Raw genomic sequence first — 19,503 nt, forward strand, 5'->3', positions numbered from 1 at the left:
CGAGAAGACTAGAATATGTATCCATTTCTTGATATTATAGAAGGATAGCACATTCTCCTCAATTATTTTAAGACCCTAGTGTTGCTCCGGCCGGGGCTTGAACCCTCGACCTCCCGAACAACAGTACGGCGCTCTACCAATTGGGCTAACCAGGAGGCGATGCAAATAGATGTAAATCTTCTCAGGACCATGAGGAATTGCTCAGTGCTATAATCTGCGGCTAGATCTACGGGCACTGCGCGGGTGCTTAAAAAATTAAATATCACTTCATACGTTTTTCAAGTCGTTCTTTTCTTTACCTCATCTCGAATTTTGAAAGGTCAAAATAGATCAATAGTGGTACAAGTCCAGGCAAGAGACGTCTTTAGTCTGTCCACTGGTAATTTTCCCATAACTTGTTCTCTCAGTTTTTTGTCTAGTTTCTTGCATATCACGCAATTGTATCTGATAGACTTGACCATTGTTAGTAACTTGACAATCAAGAACCTCGTGTGTGTATTACTGGCTGTGGAGAGAACGCCAGGGTGTCCTCTTCTATAGATATATTTACTACTACGTGAAAATCGATGATCAAAGGAAGAAGGAAAACTTTATTTTTGTTGTGACTTTTCCTAACTATTCTTTGGGGTTTGTATTCTGTTGTATTTCTCCCACGCAGGTTGCGGCAAAGGTATTAAATCCTTATGAGTAGAGTAGAGTAGACATTTATATTTATACAGGATAGCCCCTTCTGTGTAGTAAACACTGGTATCAACGGGGGTTCTGTTACCCACCCATTCTTTCTGTATCGTGCTATGCACCATTTGGGAGTCCACGATGTGATAGCACTTTATAAACTTGTATCTACATTGTTTGAGTACGAATGTCTTTAATCTTGAGTTTAACAAAGCACTACACAGTTCAATTCTATCAACGGACATCTTTTTTATCAGTGCGAGGCGATTTTTTGATAGCAGAAGTCTGCAGCAGTATCGTCCGTTGTTGAGTGCCCATCTTGCATATGCACAGGCACCAAAAGCGTTGCTGGATCCATCACTAAAGATGATTAATATCGGTTGTTCTTTAAAACGTCTGGAAATAAGCGATACAACCGATGTTGACAGTGACGAAAGTGATCAAGAACTGGAAGAACGAATTCTCCTCTGTAACATGCCTGTACGTACGCGCTACAGCAGGCAGGTTCGATTTCCCGCAAGATATCACGACTTTCTCTGACTTTAAAAAGTAGAAAGTGTAGTTAGTGAAGTCTGCATTCGAGCCTATAGTTCCATCAAGTCAGAATTTGTCCCGGTTTCTTTAGCAGGAAGCGACAAGGAGTATTTCTACTCTCCCCTGCATGAGACGCTAGTCCATTGCAAGGTTTCCCTAGCATTAAATTTTTCGGTACCCATTTATCAGAGAGGTCTCTTCATCATTAAGAAAAAAAAAAGATGTCCTCTATATTTAGCACTTAGTGAAGAGAGGCACAAAGAGAGCAAAGACCACAATGCAGTTCCCCAGCCAGATCCAGCCAAGACTCGAAGCCAGACTGCTCGATCTGGACATTTTATAGGTCGCTAACCATAACTTCATGAGGCCACTCCAGAAAGTAAAGCGGTAGGTTAAAAATTGTATTCAGATTATTTTGTACAAACATTGAGATGCTTCGACTAACGATTGTATTTGCCTTACTCTGTTTCATATATATAGCAAGTACTTGGGAGTAATCATCTTGACTAGCTGTAAACATCAAAGGTCTAAGCTTGCGTGACAAAACCGAAAGGTAGTATGGGAAGAACGAGATATACGTAGTTTTCTATGTTTTCCTGCTTTGTAGACATGTGGAAACGAGGTACTGCGGTTAAGTAGCGAATAAAATAAGCCTCTTAAAATACAATCAGGCAGAAAGGTAAAAAATCAGGGAGGGGGAGAAACGGCCGAAAAAATTAGGGAGGAGGGAGAAAAATAGGAGAAAAATAAGGAGAAAGGGAATTTAAGTCCCCGTTCCTCTCCCCTCCATGTATTATAGACCCAAACAGATTTCCGATAAAAAGCATGAAAATGGTCTACACGAACGAAATTCAATAAAGACATGGAAAAAACTAAAAGGTTTTAGACTAAAATGCAGTCACGTTTTTGGTACGTGTCATTAAATATTCACCGACTCGCCTGAAAAGGTCCTTCGGGACCAAACAGAGATAAGATTTGATATTTCTAGGTCAGCTTTTCCGTATATCGAAGACACATGACGATGTTTATGGGTCAACTTAACAGTTCTCGTAGCAATTATCTAGAAACTTATCTAACTTGACTGAAGCCTTCGTGATTTTTTTTCCTACATTATCGTTTTTAGATGGGTCGCGCGTCCGTTTTAATACGGGGTGATATCTTTGTTTACCCACAGTGTTTTTCCAATGTTTGGGGAAACCAACTTTTTTAAATGATGGTCAAGGGCATCTAATTGTTTTTGATCCAATTCGCGACCAAATTGAAGCATCTGCGAATCACTGATGTCATCGTATCATTTTCTTACCTCATTTCAATTGATAAGTCATCTGAAATACTATCATCCGTATATTCCACTTCGTCTAACTTTCGTTTCGTCATCACTCGTTCACCAGTCTCAATTCAATCTAGAACTTTACAGTCTTCTTCTCTCTCTCTACATCTGCAAAGTTTTGAGATGACGGCACGAGTCTTATAGTAGTTTGTTATAGAATTTGATTGGTTCGTTTTCAAGCATTATTGTTGGCGTTTTTCGATCCTTTCACCCCTCAAACTCAGGGTTGTGCTATATTTTTACATAATAATCGTAGACACTGACCTCCCGGGAAATTCTGGTGTGTTAAGATTGGTTTGGTGCGATAAGTGGACCTTGAGATGTGAACGGATCAAATTACTTATTCAGCGTGATAGCGGACCAATTACATGGCGTCTCTCGGTTTTTTCAAAAACATAGTTGAAACGTTTTTAGTTCTGTTTAAAAGCGAAGCTGAAACGTTTTTCACTATACTTTTGCGTTTGCCTAAACTTGTGTAACAAGTCCTGGACATCTTTAGTAGTGATTCTTCAAAAGATGAGTCGTGCAAGAAGAAAAGGAAATAAGAAAAAATGAATGACAATGACTGAAGAAAAACTGTATCACCCCAGACCGAATAGTTGTCGACAGTCGATAGAAAAGATGAGAAAAATAAAAAAACATGGATCGTAGATTCGGGGGTGGAAGCGGAATAATTGGATCTCACTTATTCATTATTCCTTTCATTTTTTTCGAGGTTATTCATTATTCATTTTTAAATTTTTCTCGTTATTCATTATTCCGTATTCGAGTTTTTTAGGCAGTTTCTAATTCGCCTTATTGTGAAATAGATGATATCACTTCAATTAAAATATGATTTAATACGGCAATTGACCAGTATCTTCTTTGCTTTTCAAGTCTCTGACAGTATGTTGTCGAACACTCTTCCCGAAAGATGAAGCGACTTCCCTTAATTCGTTTGTGTCGCTAAGGGATAGTTTCTCCATTTGATCTTCGATTAGGGATATGGATGGCCTGGGAGGAGGAGGAGAATCCTATACTTTGTCCGGATAATAGCTTTTGGGCCCAGTGAAGTAGTGGAAATGCCCACGATACATTCTATTCTCCAGTTCCGTTACACAGGCTGTGCGTCTAATTCCGTACTCGAGTTGAGTAGGCATGGGATCCTCTTGTCTCAGGAGCGAAAAAAAATTTTCAACCATAATGGTGACCAGCGTAGACAATCGAATTTGCGCTAGAAGGTCTTCAGCACCTAACTCGGAGAGAAATTTTTGCAGTCGCGTTAGGCTGCCATGCATCATCTCCATTGATCTTCTTGTTGTGTATGACAACACTTGGTCAGGACCTTAAGTTGCTGTTCGACTGGTCCTCTGCCTGGTTTGTTCGCCCCACATCATTAAGAATTCCACTAGTTTGTCCAATAAAGACATTGCCTCACGAAATGAAAATCTCGCGGCTCCCCTATAGTGGTCAATGTCAAACACCTGAGCGTATGGATAGACAAAAGATGACAGTTTTATCAAGGGCTCAGCGTTTGTATACTCTCTTTCAATTTTTTCATTTATTTATTTTTTTTTGTACAAATGCTCTGAATATCTCAACAAAACGTGCCTTAAATTGGATTTAATATTTTTTTTTTCAGTGCAACAAGCAATGTCAGTAATAATATCATCGACTGAATATCTACTTGTAAAGAAATACAAAAATGTATATACTGGGACAATGAGTCCCAATACAATAAATACAATATTGAACGCCGAATACAATGTATACGCATGAAACTTCAGTAAAAGGACGATCTGTCGTCCTGACACAACCGAGCAAAAAACATCAGAAGGGTACGTTAATTTGACCGTAAGGAATCTTTATTCAATTGTCATTTAATTCCAAGAACTAGCGCATGCTTATGGTTAGCCCACAAAACTGTATTGTGCTACGGAAACATGTACGCATAAAAGTCTTACTTTCTCCAGCTTGAGTGACTTGAAACGATTTTTCACGAACTGGTTTGTAGTATTCAGTTAGCTTGAACCTAAGAGAATATATATACAGATAAATTAAATAAATATTACTTCAATGAAAAACTCGATCATAACAGGTAGCAGGGGAGGGTGTAGTGGCGACAGCACTCATGTTCCACCAATGTGTCCCGGGTTCGACTCCCGAACCCGGCGTCAATATGGGTTGAGTTTGTCGTTAGTTCTCCCCTTGCTCCAACAGGTGTTTCTGCGGGTTATGCGGCTTTCCCTCTTGTCATAAAATCAGCACTTCAAAAAACCCTTCCGAAAACGAAATCAATACAAAGTTAGTTCCTTTTACTGCACAACCATAAAACTCAACTGTAAAGCCTAAATCATAAAGCCATACGCAATAATACCGTCACTGGACAAAACAATTTAGGATCGGGTTATGTATGATAGTAACTATTGAATACTTTACCCTTTTTCCATTAAAAATGGCAACATCAATGACAAGAAAATTTACAAATGGGAATTTATAATGTTCACATTAAGACCATAAACTAAAGGCGGAAAAGTACGCGCGACCAACAGGTTTTCGCGCCAAATATTCGCCATGCTTGTGCAATGTTTTACATTTTTCATTCATTAGTAAATCAATTAATCCCCTTTGAAATGGGAGATTTAAAACAATCCTTTCTACAAACAGAAGCGCAGTTCTAATGGATTTGTCCCATACACAGAGGAAAAACCATATAGAAAACATTATCCGCGACAAGAAAAAAAGGTTCTTTAACACGTTAAAGCTAGTTGAGGGTAAGCGGTGCATTTGCTAGAAACAGTCAAAGTACCACCAAAGGATCCAAAAGGCTCATTTTTCTACGACATGTACAGTTACGGGATGAACCTTTGAAAAGCGTATTTCCCGATGAATTTGCCGAATTCTTTCCTTGCCGATCGATTTCCGATTACTTCACAGAATATATGTCAATGTAGAAAATAGTTCAAGGACTGTTAATGTTCGACAATATTCATATTCATGGTATTGAACTGGAACCAGCCTGCAGTCGAGGCTCATGCCGGAAAATCTTTTCACATGCAAACACTTTTAACGAGACTCCCCCGCATGAGCCTCGACTGTAAGCTAGTTCCACGCATAATCGGTGCTTATTTTCAAAAGTTATTATATGAACCGATCCTAAATTGTTTTGTCCAGTTCGACTCCAGTGTATAGCGCAAAGTTGAAAGGGAAAAGCGTTGAAGGGGCGGACGGATGTTATTTTCTTAAAAAAAATATTTAAGCACTGTTTTCTTGAAAATGTACTTTTCGCTAGATTCTCCTTTAATTTAAAGGCTCATTTCCATCCGAGATCCTTTGCAGTCGTTTGTTTTTGTTTTGGAATCGCGCTATTGTTAAATGGCGAACTCTGATAGTCGTTCACAAACACTATTAAAAATAAAAACAAAGATTTGGTGAAGAACACAGTAAACAAATTTGCAGCTAGATATTTGAGACTGAAAAATCATAAATCGAGTCTGTATAAAACTTGTACAAAGCTTACCTGACGTTGAAGGAAATTGTTAGGCTTCAAAACTAAATAAAATTTAAACAAATAACCAATATTGGCCAAAACTGATTTATTTTACGCATTTCAATTATAGAATAATGACTTGTACAAATGAGATCGCTTACACACATATCTCAGGATCTCAAGTAAAAATCAGTCAAATAATTATTCTCACCTCGAAAAATTCTCCCCTGAGTCTCTAGTTCCATCGTGGGAAAAATGCAATAACATTTCTGCAAAAACACTGTCTGTAGTGTTACCGAAACCCATGGTTGTTTTCCTTGCCGTCCATAAATCATACACAGACTCTCGAAGTCGAATAACCATTGCCGAGCCGGGCAGACTCGGCCTTCCTCTAGACCGCTTCTTCGGCGGAATCAACTTCTCAAATGACGTTTTTCACCGTCATACATGTAAGAATTAAAAACTATTTACTGATATGGATACTATGATAGTTTGTTGTTCGCACATGATTCAAGATGGAACTTTGAAAGCCTTACTTAGTAAGATGGAAGAAAATATCAAAGCGATTCCGCAACTGCGAGGAAAATAGCGTATTTTTCATATATGAAAAATGATCCGGGCGCGCAAGGCATCTCGTTTGGAAATGGGCCTTTAAAATGCTGGAGAAGGTATCGAGAGCTTGGTGAACACAAATTAATCGAAATCAAACAGACCACAACATTTATACTGACCTTGGTTTATTAGAGGATTCTCGGCGCGATTCGGTATTCTCATAATGATGCCTTTCCGATGAACGTGATCTGGACTTTGACTGAAACCTAGAGCGCTTAAATCTAGGAATAAAACACCAATTTTCAGTTTAGACACTGATTTACATACGCACAGGGTTCAAAAAAGCCAAATTATATCGATAGACAAGTACAAATCCTTCGAAGTTGATTCAAAGTGTACAATGATTTTGGAATTGCTGCGAACAAATCGATAACAAAAGACATCAAAATGTTTTTTTTTTTTTTCACGACATGAGTCCATCGCTATGATGGATAAGACAAAATGGCCAGTTTCGAAAAAGATAATAACAATAACAACAAAAATTTATCGAACTCAAAATCAACCAAGACAATCACAAGAAATTAAGGAAAGAAATAAATGTGGTACCGATATTAAGTAATGTTCCACATAAGAACGATAGTAAACTTCATTGTTCCGTGGCATTGGCTCTTTCCCACATAGAATATCTTTGATTTCAAGAATAGGGAAGGAGCACGTTACAAAAATAAAATCCATTTGCATCAAATAGATTTTAGGTAATGCTCGTGCTTAATCAATCAGAATAGAAGAAGACAATAGATATTAATTTTGCTTCTTTGATGAAGTTCCCCAAATACAATATCTGTTAGAAATTGTATGTTGTGCGATTGGGTCTCAAATATACTTGAAACCTTAAAAAAACAATTAGACAAAATGCAACTTGAACCTTAACTTTTTAGCGGTTTTTGAGTCTAGGCCAATGAGATCACTAGTTGTTGAAATGAAAAAAGTTGACATTCCATCGTGCATTGCCTTTCAGCGCTATCCTTGTTATGCGGATCATTACTTAAACCAAAAGTTCTGGTTAACATTTTTTTTTAAATAAAGGATTCTAATCCTTTACTAATCACTGAGAGTAAAGGGTCTATTTTTATAGCTGCTATACTGATACTAGTAGTGTGGCAGGCGTAAACCAGCACCGATTTGCTCTTTCATGATCCATTTAGCTGTGATCGTCTGTTTTTTTTATTTCAATATTGTATTAAACCGGCCTGAACGCAAGTTTAAAGCTTTGATCAAATAGGTGCCATAAAATACATGCAAATCGTCACCTTGTTCTTTCTTGCGATCTGCCACGCCTCCTTGGTGATCGTGACAGGTGTTGAGAACTGAAAGAGATGTGCCAACAAAAAGGTAGATGAGAAATCAATTGTTCAAAATTGCTTTGAGGAACTTCATATGTTTAAATCAAACCAGTAAACCGATCGGTGTATCAAGTTAAAATCATAGTATAGAAGCAAAGATAGATACAACATAGGAAGAAATGTAAAGTTATACTATATTTCGGCTTGCCAAACCAGCCTTCTTCAGGTGCGATGTTTTGTGGGGCTCCACTTAGAAAAATAGCAATGATAGACAAATAAAACTAACTAGTAGCAAAAGATATAAAGAAAACATTGAAAGAAAACTAATACGGACATGAATAATTAGTATGTTTCTTCTCGAATGTTCAGACCATGGGTTACAAGTGTTCTGCCTTTTGAAATTAAGAAAGCGTCTTTAGCTTTATGTATTGAGTCTCGCTTAGGGAAAATTTTTTCAATGGGGAATAGTTCGGCTTATTATTAGCAGTGTAATAATCTACGATATATTGTAAACTACAGCAGTTACTGGGTCACATATATTCGATAGTGTATGTTTCGCCGGTAGAAAAGAAAGTTGGAAGAAAGTAGTTAGTAATTCCGTCGGAAATGTGGGATTGACATCTTGAAATTCGCCAAGTGCTTTGCCAGACACGTGCTTTCGCCACCTGCTTTGCCAGACAGTTCCTCGATGCGCTAAATAATGGTACATGTTTTGGTGTATTTTATTGGGAAACTTTTTGTATTAATAATTCTAGCTATTTTTCGAAACGAAATCGTAATTTGAGAAATGGTATTTTGCGGGTGAGGGTTATTTTACGGTTTTGTTCTACGGTGGACGTCAGTCATTTCGCGTTTTAAGATTGGCTGCAGCATGTAAAAACAATTCACTAAACAGAAAACTATAATAAATCAACATTTAAGCACTTAAAATTGACACACCTTTCCGATCTTTTCGACCGTTTTGAGCTTCGCTCTGACCTTTGAGGCGACCAGGATTAGGAACGTGACCTGGAAATGATAATGCAATTTTGATAGCGTATGAACTGTAGTGAACAGCAGACAATTAAACATGAACCGAATGTCGATTACGATATCAAACTTGAATTTAGCCTACCGTCTGTCGCGATCTCTCTTCTTTTTTTTTCCCATTTGTAGATTATAACTGTTCGATTACTCTTCGACACTCTAAAAACACACCGACACGTCACTCGAGGCAGACAGTCACAAAGAGTCGAACCAGACAGTGATGACATAACGAACATAAAAAGCACTCACCAATCAGGACCGAAATCAAGAAAAAGTTACGCAATCGGCTGGCAAAGGAGGATCTGTAGTTGAATACCGCGACTAGAATCTGAGACTGGAAGTCATCGAAAGGTCATAAAAACCATCAAAGACATCAAAGATTTGACGAAGATTGCAAGTTTCGAGCGCGTGATCTCTATCGCTTCTTTACGCGATTCTTTTTTGGTATAATTCTTTATTCTCGATTAAACCCTAGTCGGCCATTTAGAAAAGCAGGAAAAACAAGCACAACCATATTAGTAATTTCTCCGAAAGTGCTCTTTTCACATCAACGAAATTAGCAGCAGAGATTAAACAGATATCAAAGTTTCGAAATATATATTATGAAGTCAATTTAGGGAAAATTATATTCTGGCCATGGGTGCTGACGACACTTGGGGAAAATTGCAAAAAAATTGCACAATTGGTAATTTTGAGGGCTCTTGTATTCGGCTCAAACAGACTTTAGAGAGAAAAGATTAGCTTCAAAAGTATCTTTTATGTGAAGAAAGCCCCCCTCCCTCCCCACCACCACCCCTCCAAAAAAACAACAACAACAACGAAAACCGAAAAAGCGAATCATTAAGGAAAGATTTAACGCTGAGCAATCTCATACCCCGGGAAACTGGTAATAGGGTTGAAAAGTTTGGGTGCTACGGGAATGAGTTTTCCCCTCTCTTCTTGATACTGTGGGATTCAGAGTCTTTTACCAAGCTGTACTTGACAGTTTTTGCACCGGCCCCTTAAGTAAATCCCCTCACAATCTTGGTGATGTTGGCAAATATCAAGCGAGCTTGCTCTATCGTGATTAACATAAAAAAAACCCTTGTAAAAAATGTATGCGTTTAGGCATATCCAGTACCTTGATGCAAACAGACTTAGAAACAGCGCAACAACAATGTACCATGCACGAAGAAAACCATAATTAGTTTCTTTAAACAGATGATGAGAATATGCATCGTAACATAAATCTAAAAACAAAAACAAAGGCAGTGAAGCTGAACTGAACCTTGGGTGAAAATTGAACGCATGATCATAACAGCCGCACCCAAAAACAAAATAATTCCTTTAGAGACTGTGAAAATGCAATTACAAATACAGTTCTGATTAACAATTCGTGACAGGAGAATGAAAAATACGCAAGTGACATATTATATGTATTTACCAGCATGGAAAAGAATTAGATCCATTTTCCTTCACCACTCAACTGGACACACAAAGAGTTGCTATCTGGGCGGGTTGGCCAGCCAAGCCACGGTTCATTTAACGCCAAATCGATATGCTAACAGAAGTCCATTACAATTGAAGTGAGCTAAATGCACCAAAGGCGGACACGAAAACCCCTAAAAACCAGCAGGTGGAAAAAAACTGGGGAACGTGTACCCCTGACCAAGGCAGCGGTGCCGCCCTTGGGGTTTTAGGGTATCCTGCGAATAACATTTTTGCATAGTTACTTAAGGTACTCTGCAAATACCGCTCTAAATTTATACAAAAGACGAAAACGAAAACGAAAAGCTACACACGGTGAAGGCTGTCCGGAGAATACCTTGCCCTACTAACGACCTCTACTTAAAAACCACGATCCCATAACTCTCGGCGTACCTCGCAGCCATCCCCAGTCCTCCGATACGTGCGGGCAAATTATTAATTTATGTTAAGTAGGATTATCACAAATTACATATTTCATCGTTGATTTTATCACGGTTTATACCAAGTCCGTAGGCTTCCACGTGCTAGGAAATACCCTTTGACATTCACTGAGTTTTTAATGTTTCCACTGCATTCACAAACGTCCCCTTTGGGATTTGAAAAAAGAAAAACTTTCCATTGTCCCGACCAGGATATTTTCCTTCGCACGACGATATGCAAATCTCCATTACAGGGTTTTTGATCGACGGCACAAATTTACTTTCGGTCACCCCTCCCCCCAGCAAAAAAAAAACAGCAACAAACCAACAAACAACAACAAAAAAACATATAAATAGATAAGCAAACACAAAGAATGCCAAAATTTGGGAAAGCATTAGGTATTAAATGTGATAATTTGTCAGCCTGAAGAAGACTTATTTATTTCTGGAGGAGTGGTGGGTCAAAAAATACAACTTCGTAACTTCTAATGTGTACGCTAATGCCCCAGATCAGCGACGTATCTTACATGCAAGCCATCATTAATATCCAATATGCAATGAATAAAAAAACAAACAAGCAAACAAACCCAGGAAACATAGGCGGCTTGTGTGGATAAATATTAGGTTGCGTAAAACGATCAATGAAGCGATTTTCTTTTGTCCTCTTTATTCACCACTGTAAAACAGTCATAAAAGCCGATCAAAAGTCGCTATTTTATCCCTCTATCAATTATATGTTGTACCAAAAATGTCTAAAGAAGAGACAATGCCATTGCGACAATGCCGCTTTATCTGAAGCTACAAAAACAAACAAAGAATACGCGCCAAAATCGCATTTTAAAAGTACATCCGGTGAGCAGTTTTGCTCATCTCATATCCGGTCTACATTCGTGTGGTCGTAAACAACGATTTTAGCTTCTCAGCCATGCACCACGGAATGTACGGCTCGATTTAGTCAAAGAATTAATTCAGAATCGTTGCAGAAATGCATTTGCTTAGTTGTGCTCTTGATGCATCTAATAAAACTTCCTGGATGGATTGTATTGATGAATTAGTTCGATACTTGACACACGACTGTGTTTGACCTGTTCGACTGTTCTTTATTCGGGTTAATGCTTCGTTATCTCTGGTATAAAAGTAGTTGTTCGGTGAGGCTAGCCAGTTAGATCTTACCTTTCCGCTAGAGTTCGTGCAAAATTTGGTCGAGAAAATGGAGCGAGGGAACTGAGAAGAGACCCATACAACAAAGGCATCCTGAAGAATTTTCCAAAAGTTGCAGGTAGGCTTTGTTTCAATTTATATTTCGTCAAATTTGTCGGTCAAAACCTAATAAATCAAATGTATATAACAGATAAGATGATAGAAAACACTTCTGAAGCTGATATTCTGTATCTAAAGCCTCTCTGAGCCAAATAATGAAGCCCTCAAAATTTCAAACTTTGCAATTTTGTGTAACTTGCCTGGGATGTCTTCAACACCCATTGCCAAAATATAATTTTCCCCAAATAGATTCTATGATATTTAGAAACTTCAATATCTAAACAAGTTCTGCTACTACCATAAAAATCACTCGAAAGAAGTAAAAATACACGAGTCTGGTTCTTGGGTGTATGTAGACCAATTTAAATGAAATTCATGCAAATGGTAGAGGCACTCTCCTAGTTCATAGAATTTTCCGATAAATCATTTTGGGTTTTACGATCAAGAAGGCAATGCTCGTAATGCTAAGTTGCCTGTCCGCCATTTTGACAAGCAGGAAAAACAAGCACAATCATATTCGGAATTTCTCCGAAAGTACTCTTTCCCAAAAAAAACAATAATAAAATAATTGACATGACATGTGTTGTCTCTCTTTATCTGTAATCTAGTTCGCTAGTTCGTGGTAAGCAGAATCCAACCGGGTTGCCACTTCTTTATCCCAGCTAGTATAGTGATTGTAACGATCCGGATGGGGGGTGTGAATAAAATTGAAAGCATTTCGAAATACATAGGTATGATGTCTATCCCTCTGTTTCAATTCCTGGTTTTCCAGATCTTTTTCCTTACAAGATTGAGCATGATGTTTGTCTTGTTTGTGTCTCTTGCGTTTTAGATTGGAAATTTTCTTTTGTGTCTTGGATCCTCCCATGTTGTAATACTTTAAACAAAATCAAATGTAAATTACGAACTCGAGGACGTGTGGTTTTCTTACCACGCTTAGACATCTAGAATGTCCCACTCCAAGGAGAACCCCTTGTTTTTATCTTGGATTAGCCTCTGTCTCACACACCAATCGTTGGACACGATTGAAATACTAGTGATCTATTTGGAAATCGGTTAAAAGCTGTCATCACGTAATAACAATAATAATAATAATGATAATAATAACGAATATTTGTACAGGATAGCCCCTCAGTGCAGGAGCACTTTTATCAATGGGGTCCTGTCTAAATAACATAATAATAAAATCAAAATGATGATCATTCCCGCGAATTTTGGTACCCAATGGAGTGAAATCAAACCGATGGGTAAACAAAGACAGTTGCGTGGGTGCTCCTTAAGGACTCGCGTAATGTGTTACTTTGTCGATAGTACTCCCGTAAAATCTATCCCCAGCTAGCCATCGGTATTCCCCAAACGTAGTCAAAGCTCGTAACTGTTCTTGATACTGAAAAATTTTACGTATCACATTTAAAAACACCCAGATATCCTCGTAATCTTTCACTTGGGATACCAATCGATAACGCACCTCTTCTGTCGTTGTCTCTTCGTACCCCAAAAGGTGATGGAGCAAGACACGAGCGCGCCCCATTTATTTTCGTCATTCACATGGAATGTATACACAGCATGTGGGCAAATGGGACTCATATACACTAACTCTTTCACCTGCTCTAAATCCTCGCGGCAAGCCATCGTAACTAAGAAACGAGACAAACTTTTTTTCAAACAGTTCTTCTTCAGGTGTTAGCGTATAATCATGTTTTAACATTCGTCTCACGTCGTCTTCATTAGCATTCTTTTCCACATTATCCAAAAGTTCATCGATATGATGAAGAGTCCATTTTGGATTATGTTCTCCGTCGCACATCTTGCTTGGAAAAAATGATAGTGTCTCTTGCATGAAACTCCTCTCTTATGAGGGATCCATAGGTTCTTTATCAATAAGCTGATGTAACTTATAGTGACATTGGGGACATCGCATGTGTGAATATGGCGTGAAATACCAACATTTAGAGCATTGATACCATTTTACATGGCGCATAGAATTCCTTTCATCTCTCCACCGTACGCGTCCGTCCATGATAACTCATCCACAACTATCAGATCTTTCATTTGCTGTGTTATTGTATCCATTAACGTTGGCATATACACCGCTCTTAGGCGACTTATTCGCCCCCTCTACAACACTTCTTGATTAATTTCTTCTTTTCTCTCACACGATTTACATTCCCGACACTTGCTCGTAAAATCGTACGGGTAACTAAACTCAGGCTTCGCTGAACTCTAACTCGACACATCTACATTCATTGGTATTGTTAGGGTGCGCGATGCACTCTGGACTACTCAATAAAGACACACGAGTTCTCATCCAATATGGCGTCCTGTATTGCATAATAACTTGATGTCAGGAGTGGGATTGCCTTTACGCCCCATCCCTTGCCTTAACTCCTTCAAGCGACGGAATCTACGAGTTTTTTATTCAGACGTACACTCTCGACGACCTCTGACCGAGAAACGACCTCGTAAGAACCAAATATGGCCGAAGGCAAGCCACCAAACCTTTCGTTCCGCGAAGACAAAGCAGCCAGTGTAAGAATTTGGCGCAGGAAATTCAATGCCTGGTGCCTGCTACAGCGAAAATGGAGGGACGCCAGCAAAAGCCCAACGACTCCAGAACACTGGGTCCCAGAAAAGGCTCAATCCGAAATAGCGGCTTTCTTTCTCGCCCTCCCGGATGATGTCTTGGAAATTTTTGATACCACAATCCTTCCGAAAATGACAACAGAAGAGTTAAAAACAGCCATGGACATATCAGCAGCGTTTAGAGGGTCATTTTGTCGGTCAAGACAACGTCATGCCCCAACGACTAGCTTTCTTCAATTGCACACAAAAACCTAACGAATCCGTCACAGATTTTGAAACCCGAATCAGAAGCATTGCCCAAAAATCCAAATATTCCGAGATGACAGACCCCCTCCAGGAGCTCATGCGCGACCGCTTATGCACAGGAGTCCACAACAAAGACCTTAGAGAACTACTCCTTCATCACTACAAGGAAGACGGGAAAACACCCTACACATTCGATGAACAACTTGCTCGTGCAAAGTCCTGGGAAGCAGCTCACAACACCAACCTAGCCATTATGCACTCTACCAACCCGAACCTCGAAGAGCAAGTCAATCAATTGGCAACGAAACCGACACCACCCCGTCGTGGAAACTGTGGTTGGTGTGGAGGCCTTAGACATCCCCGCAAGGACTGTCCAGCGACCAAACCAGGTACCTACTGCACCAATTGTTATATGACTGAGAACCATCTTGCCAAGGTCTGCAGATCCCCCAAAGACAAGTTCAAGTTGGATTTTGAAAAGAAACAAAGAAAACAAGCCAAGCACCCTCCCCCTCGGCGCTCAGACACTGTTCACCACTTCTCTCAAGGGAACGAAGCATCTGCAACGTATCTTGATGATGATAATGACTACGTCGTCCACTCTTTCTCAGCTTTTGCTCTTTGTGACGACATGGAGGACGACAAATACTTCACCTGGCTCCCAGTCTCCGTTAGCCCTGAAAAGAACATAAAAGTGCTAATGCAAGTAGACTCTGCCGCATCCTGTAACACCTTACCATCATCAGTCTTCAGGAAGATATCGGCAACTGCCCCGCTGCGCCCCTCGCATGTCAAGATATTCCCTTACTCTGGAGAACCTATTCGCCCATTGGGAAAAGTCAGTCTAGCCTGCGAGGGCGTCTCCCACTTCGAAACACTAGAATTTCAAGTAATAGACTCGGCATGCATCCCAGGCAAACCCGCCCTCATAAGTGGCAGAGACAGCAAGCGTCTCGGTCTACTGAAATTTCACAAAGACAGAGTGTTCTCCTCCCCAACGTCAGACATCAAACTACCCCGCATTCATCTGGCCTCCACAGATCAGACAACACCTCCCCAGTCCGCAACTACAACCGACTTGCACCCAGGCCACCTCCAGCAGACCCAATTGGTTACATCGTACAAAGACAACTTTGAGGGTCTGGGAAATGTGGGTCAGCCAGTCCATCTGACTTTGGATCCTAAAGTCACACCCTGCCATGCAGGCATCCATCGAGTACCGGTGGCGAAACTCGAAAAAGTGAAAGCACAACTTGACGCCATGGTGAAATGTGGAAAACTCAAGAAGGTGGACCAACCCACAAACTGGTGTAGTAACATGACGGTCAGAGAAAAGACCCGCCCCGATGGCACCACCAAAATACGCTTATGCTTAGATCCCAGCCAAACGCTGAATAAAGCCATCATAATTCCGCGCTACCAGATTCCTACTATACAGGAAATACTTCCACGCTTATCAAGGAAAAAGCATAAAACATTCTCCATATTCGATGCCCTCGATGGCTTCACTCAAGTTGCGCTCACAGATGAATCCAGTCTGCTCACCACCATGCACACCCCCTGGGGTCGATACTGTTGGCTCCGCCTCCCTTATGGCGTTAGTTGTGCCCCAGAGGAATTTCAGTTACGAATGCATGAGGCCCTTGAGGGTCTGCACGATGTGTATTGCATAGCTGATGACATCCTCGTCGTGGGCCAAGGCGACACAGTTGAGGAAGCAAACAGAAATCATGATCTCAATGTCCTTGCCCTAATGAAGCGCGCTCGAGACAAGCACCTGAAGTTCAACCTGCAAAAAATTCAGTTTAAACTATCACAGATCACCTTTATGGGCCATGTGATATCCAACCTGGGTGTGACACCAGACCCCAACAAAGTCAAGGCCATCTCTGCTATGCCGGCCCCTACAGATAAGCAGGGAGTGATGCGATTCTGTGGCATGGTGAACTACTTGAATACTTTCTGCCCTAACTTGTCCCCCGTGATCAAGCCCCTGTTTGACCTCACAAAGCAGGATCGTGACTTCATCTGTTCAGACATACACCAGGAAGCATTTGCCCAAGCAAAGCGTCTCATTACCAGTGCCCCATGCCTCGCTTACTTTGACAACAACAGGCCAGTCACCCTCCAAGTGGATGCCTCACAAGGAGGGCTTGGGGGAGCCCTCCTCCAGCCTAATGATTCCGGAGACCTTCAACCAGTCGCTTACACATCCTGCACCCTTCGCCCCAATGAAGAACTCTGGGCTCAAATTGAAAAAGAATGCCTTGCTATAGTGTCGGCCTGTGACAAGTGGGACCTCTGGATTTACGGCCGCGAAGTGAACGTCCACACAGACCACCAACCCTTAGAAACAATATTCAAGAAGCCTCTACACTCAGCACCTCGCCGCCTCCAGAAAATGCTGATGCGGCTGCAACGGTACAAAATCAAAGCCACATACAAGAAAGGCACGTCACTCATGCTGGCGGACACTCTCTCGAGGGCCCCTCTCCCCACCATCAACGACTCAAAACAGACCAATTTTGAGATCTTCAGACTTAACATCGACAGCGACATCAAAAACCCCAGGGTCACTTCCGAGACTCTGAATGACATCATATCTGCAACTGCGAATGACCCCACCCTCTGTCGCCTGATCAGGGTCATAACCACAGGCTGGCCTTCAAGAAAATCGGAACTTACCCACAGCTTACACCCCTATTGGAACTTCAGGGAAGAACTAACCCATCAAGATGGGGTAATCTACAAAGGAACGCAAGTACTTATCCCCCTGGCAAAAAGAAACGCCATCCTACAAAAGGCTCACGCTGCCCACTTCGGAGCCGAATCAAACATCCGTCTCTGTAAGGACACTGTCTTCTGGCCAGGCATGAAGTCTGATATTCGCGAAACATGCCGTTCATGTGGGAAATGCGCACAGTTCCAATTACAGAATGCCAAGGAACCCATGAAGTCCCAGCCTATACCAGAGTACCCTTGGCAGTTTATCAGTCAAGATCTTTGTGCGTTTGAATCGAGCACCTACCTCGTCACAACCGATCACTATTCAGACTTCATCGAGGTTGATGAACTGGAAAACACCTTATCTGCCACTATTGTGGCCAAAACTGAAGCACATTTTGCTCGACATGGTGTTCCAGAAACGATTTTAACTGATAATGGACCACAATTTATTGCATCCGATTTTGAGCGGCTCTGCCACAGATACCAGACAAACCATGTCACAAGCTCACCATACTGGCCCAAGGGGAATGGAAAATCAGAGGCATCAGTAAAAATCGTAAAACGCATCCTGAAAAAGTCTGGAAAAACCGGCCTGCATGAAGCCCTTCTTGTATACAGAAACACCCCCCAAGAGGGCCATCTCTTGAGCCCAGCACAAAGGAGTATGGGACGCCGCATCCGCGGACTCCTACCTATATCTACGGAGCTCTTACTACCCAGCGACCATACTACTGACATAGTCCAGGGAGCCATCGCAGCTAAGCGAACTAGGGCTAAACAACATTACGACATAACTGCTAGTAACCATCTACCTTCGTTACATATCGGTGACTTTGTCTACGCCAAACCGTCCCCCCATCACAAGTCTGGCCCTTGGCTCTACGGTCTGGTGACCGCCATTCCGGCCCCACGCTCCTACATTGTGGAAACACCCGCAGGGTTAACCAGACGGAACCGAGCACACCTGCGCCTTGCGGCGCCACCACCTCCTGGTGCTCTAGTCCCAAGGTCGTGGTTAGATAAGCTACCTCCTAGTCCTACGCCGGCGGCAGAATCCCCACCATGCCAACCACCCATCTCACACATTACTCAACCAGCCCACCCACCACCTCTTTCACCCACAATGCAACCACCTACCTCAAGTGCCATGCCAGTGCCGACTGCTGAAGTGGAAGCACCCGACCACCCTATTCCAATACCATTAGCACCTATCACCGACGAACCAAGCTTATGCCATCGCCCAAGCCCCATCGCCGAGGAGAGCCACACAAACAAACCTGTCACAAAAACTCGTTCGGGCCGTGTTTGCAAACCCCCTATCCGTTTGAACTTATAACTACCTCCCCGACTAATCATCAATGACACTGTTGTTGTTGGAGATTCATTTTATTACTGCTCAGTTTAACCTTGTTTTTTTTTTTCCCTCTATTTTTTTTTTTCTTTTTTTTTCCTTCCCCCTTCGTTGCTCGATGTGCATAAAGACACTCTTCATTTGGGGGCATTGTTGTTTCCCCCTAGCTGTGGCGGAGACTTTTTTTCGCCGACCCGTCACTGACTGTTTTGTTCAGTTATAGTTTCAAAAAAAAAAAAAAAAAAAAAAAAAAAGAAGGAAGGGAGATGTTAGGGTGCGCGATGCACTCTGGACTACTCAATAAAAACACACGAGTTCTCATCCAATATGGCGTCCTGTATTGCATAATAACTGTATCTCATCTATTGTTCTTTCATGACTCAGCAAATATTTTTATGGACAGTCTCGGGCTTGTCTCATGCAGCCTAGGCAGTCAACCTCCAGACTTAGACAACAAACTTAGACAAGTACGTGCAAGCTTGGGATGTGATACTACCTTTGTACCCTACGACATTTCATGA

The 19,503-nt window shown here is 41.1% G+C and overlaps 1 protein-coding gene across 1 annotated transcript; it reads right to left on the bottom strand.

The window, feature by feature from the left end:
* Positions 1 to 6,048: 6,048 nt before the first annotated feature.
* Positions 6,049 to 9,467, bottom strand: LOC148735721 (uncharacterized). Its single transcript, XM_088755106.1, has 4 exons — positions 9,018 to 9,467; positions 8,843 to 8,911; positions 7,871 to 7,927; positions 6,049 to 6,841 (listed from the first exon to the last, which is right to left on the bottom strand). Exons 1-4 carry the CDS (start codon positions 9,163 to 9,165, stop codon positions 6,702 to 6,704), a joined length of 414 nt encoding a protein of 137 aa, XP_088611232.1. The 5' UTR covers positions 9,166 to 9,467; the 3' UTR covers positions 6,049 to 6,701.
* Positions 9,468 to 19,503: the final 10,036 nt, after the last annotated feature.

Source organism: Stylophora pistillata, chromosome 3 (assembly GCF_964205215.1).
Source record: "Stylophora pistillata chromosome 3, jaStyPist1.2, whole genome shotgun sequence".
In the NCBI taxonomy this organism is placed as follows: domain Eukaryota; kingdom Metazoa; phylum Cnidaria; class Anthozoa; order Scleractinia; family Pocilloporidae; genus Stylophora; species Stylophora pistillata.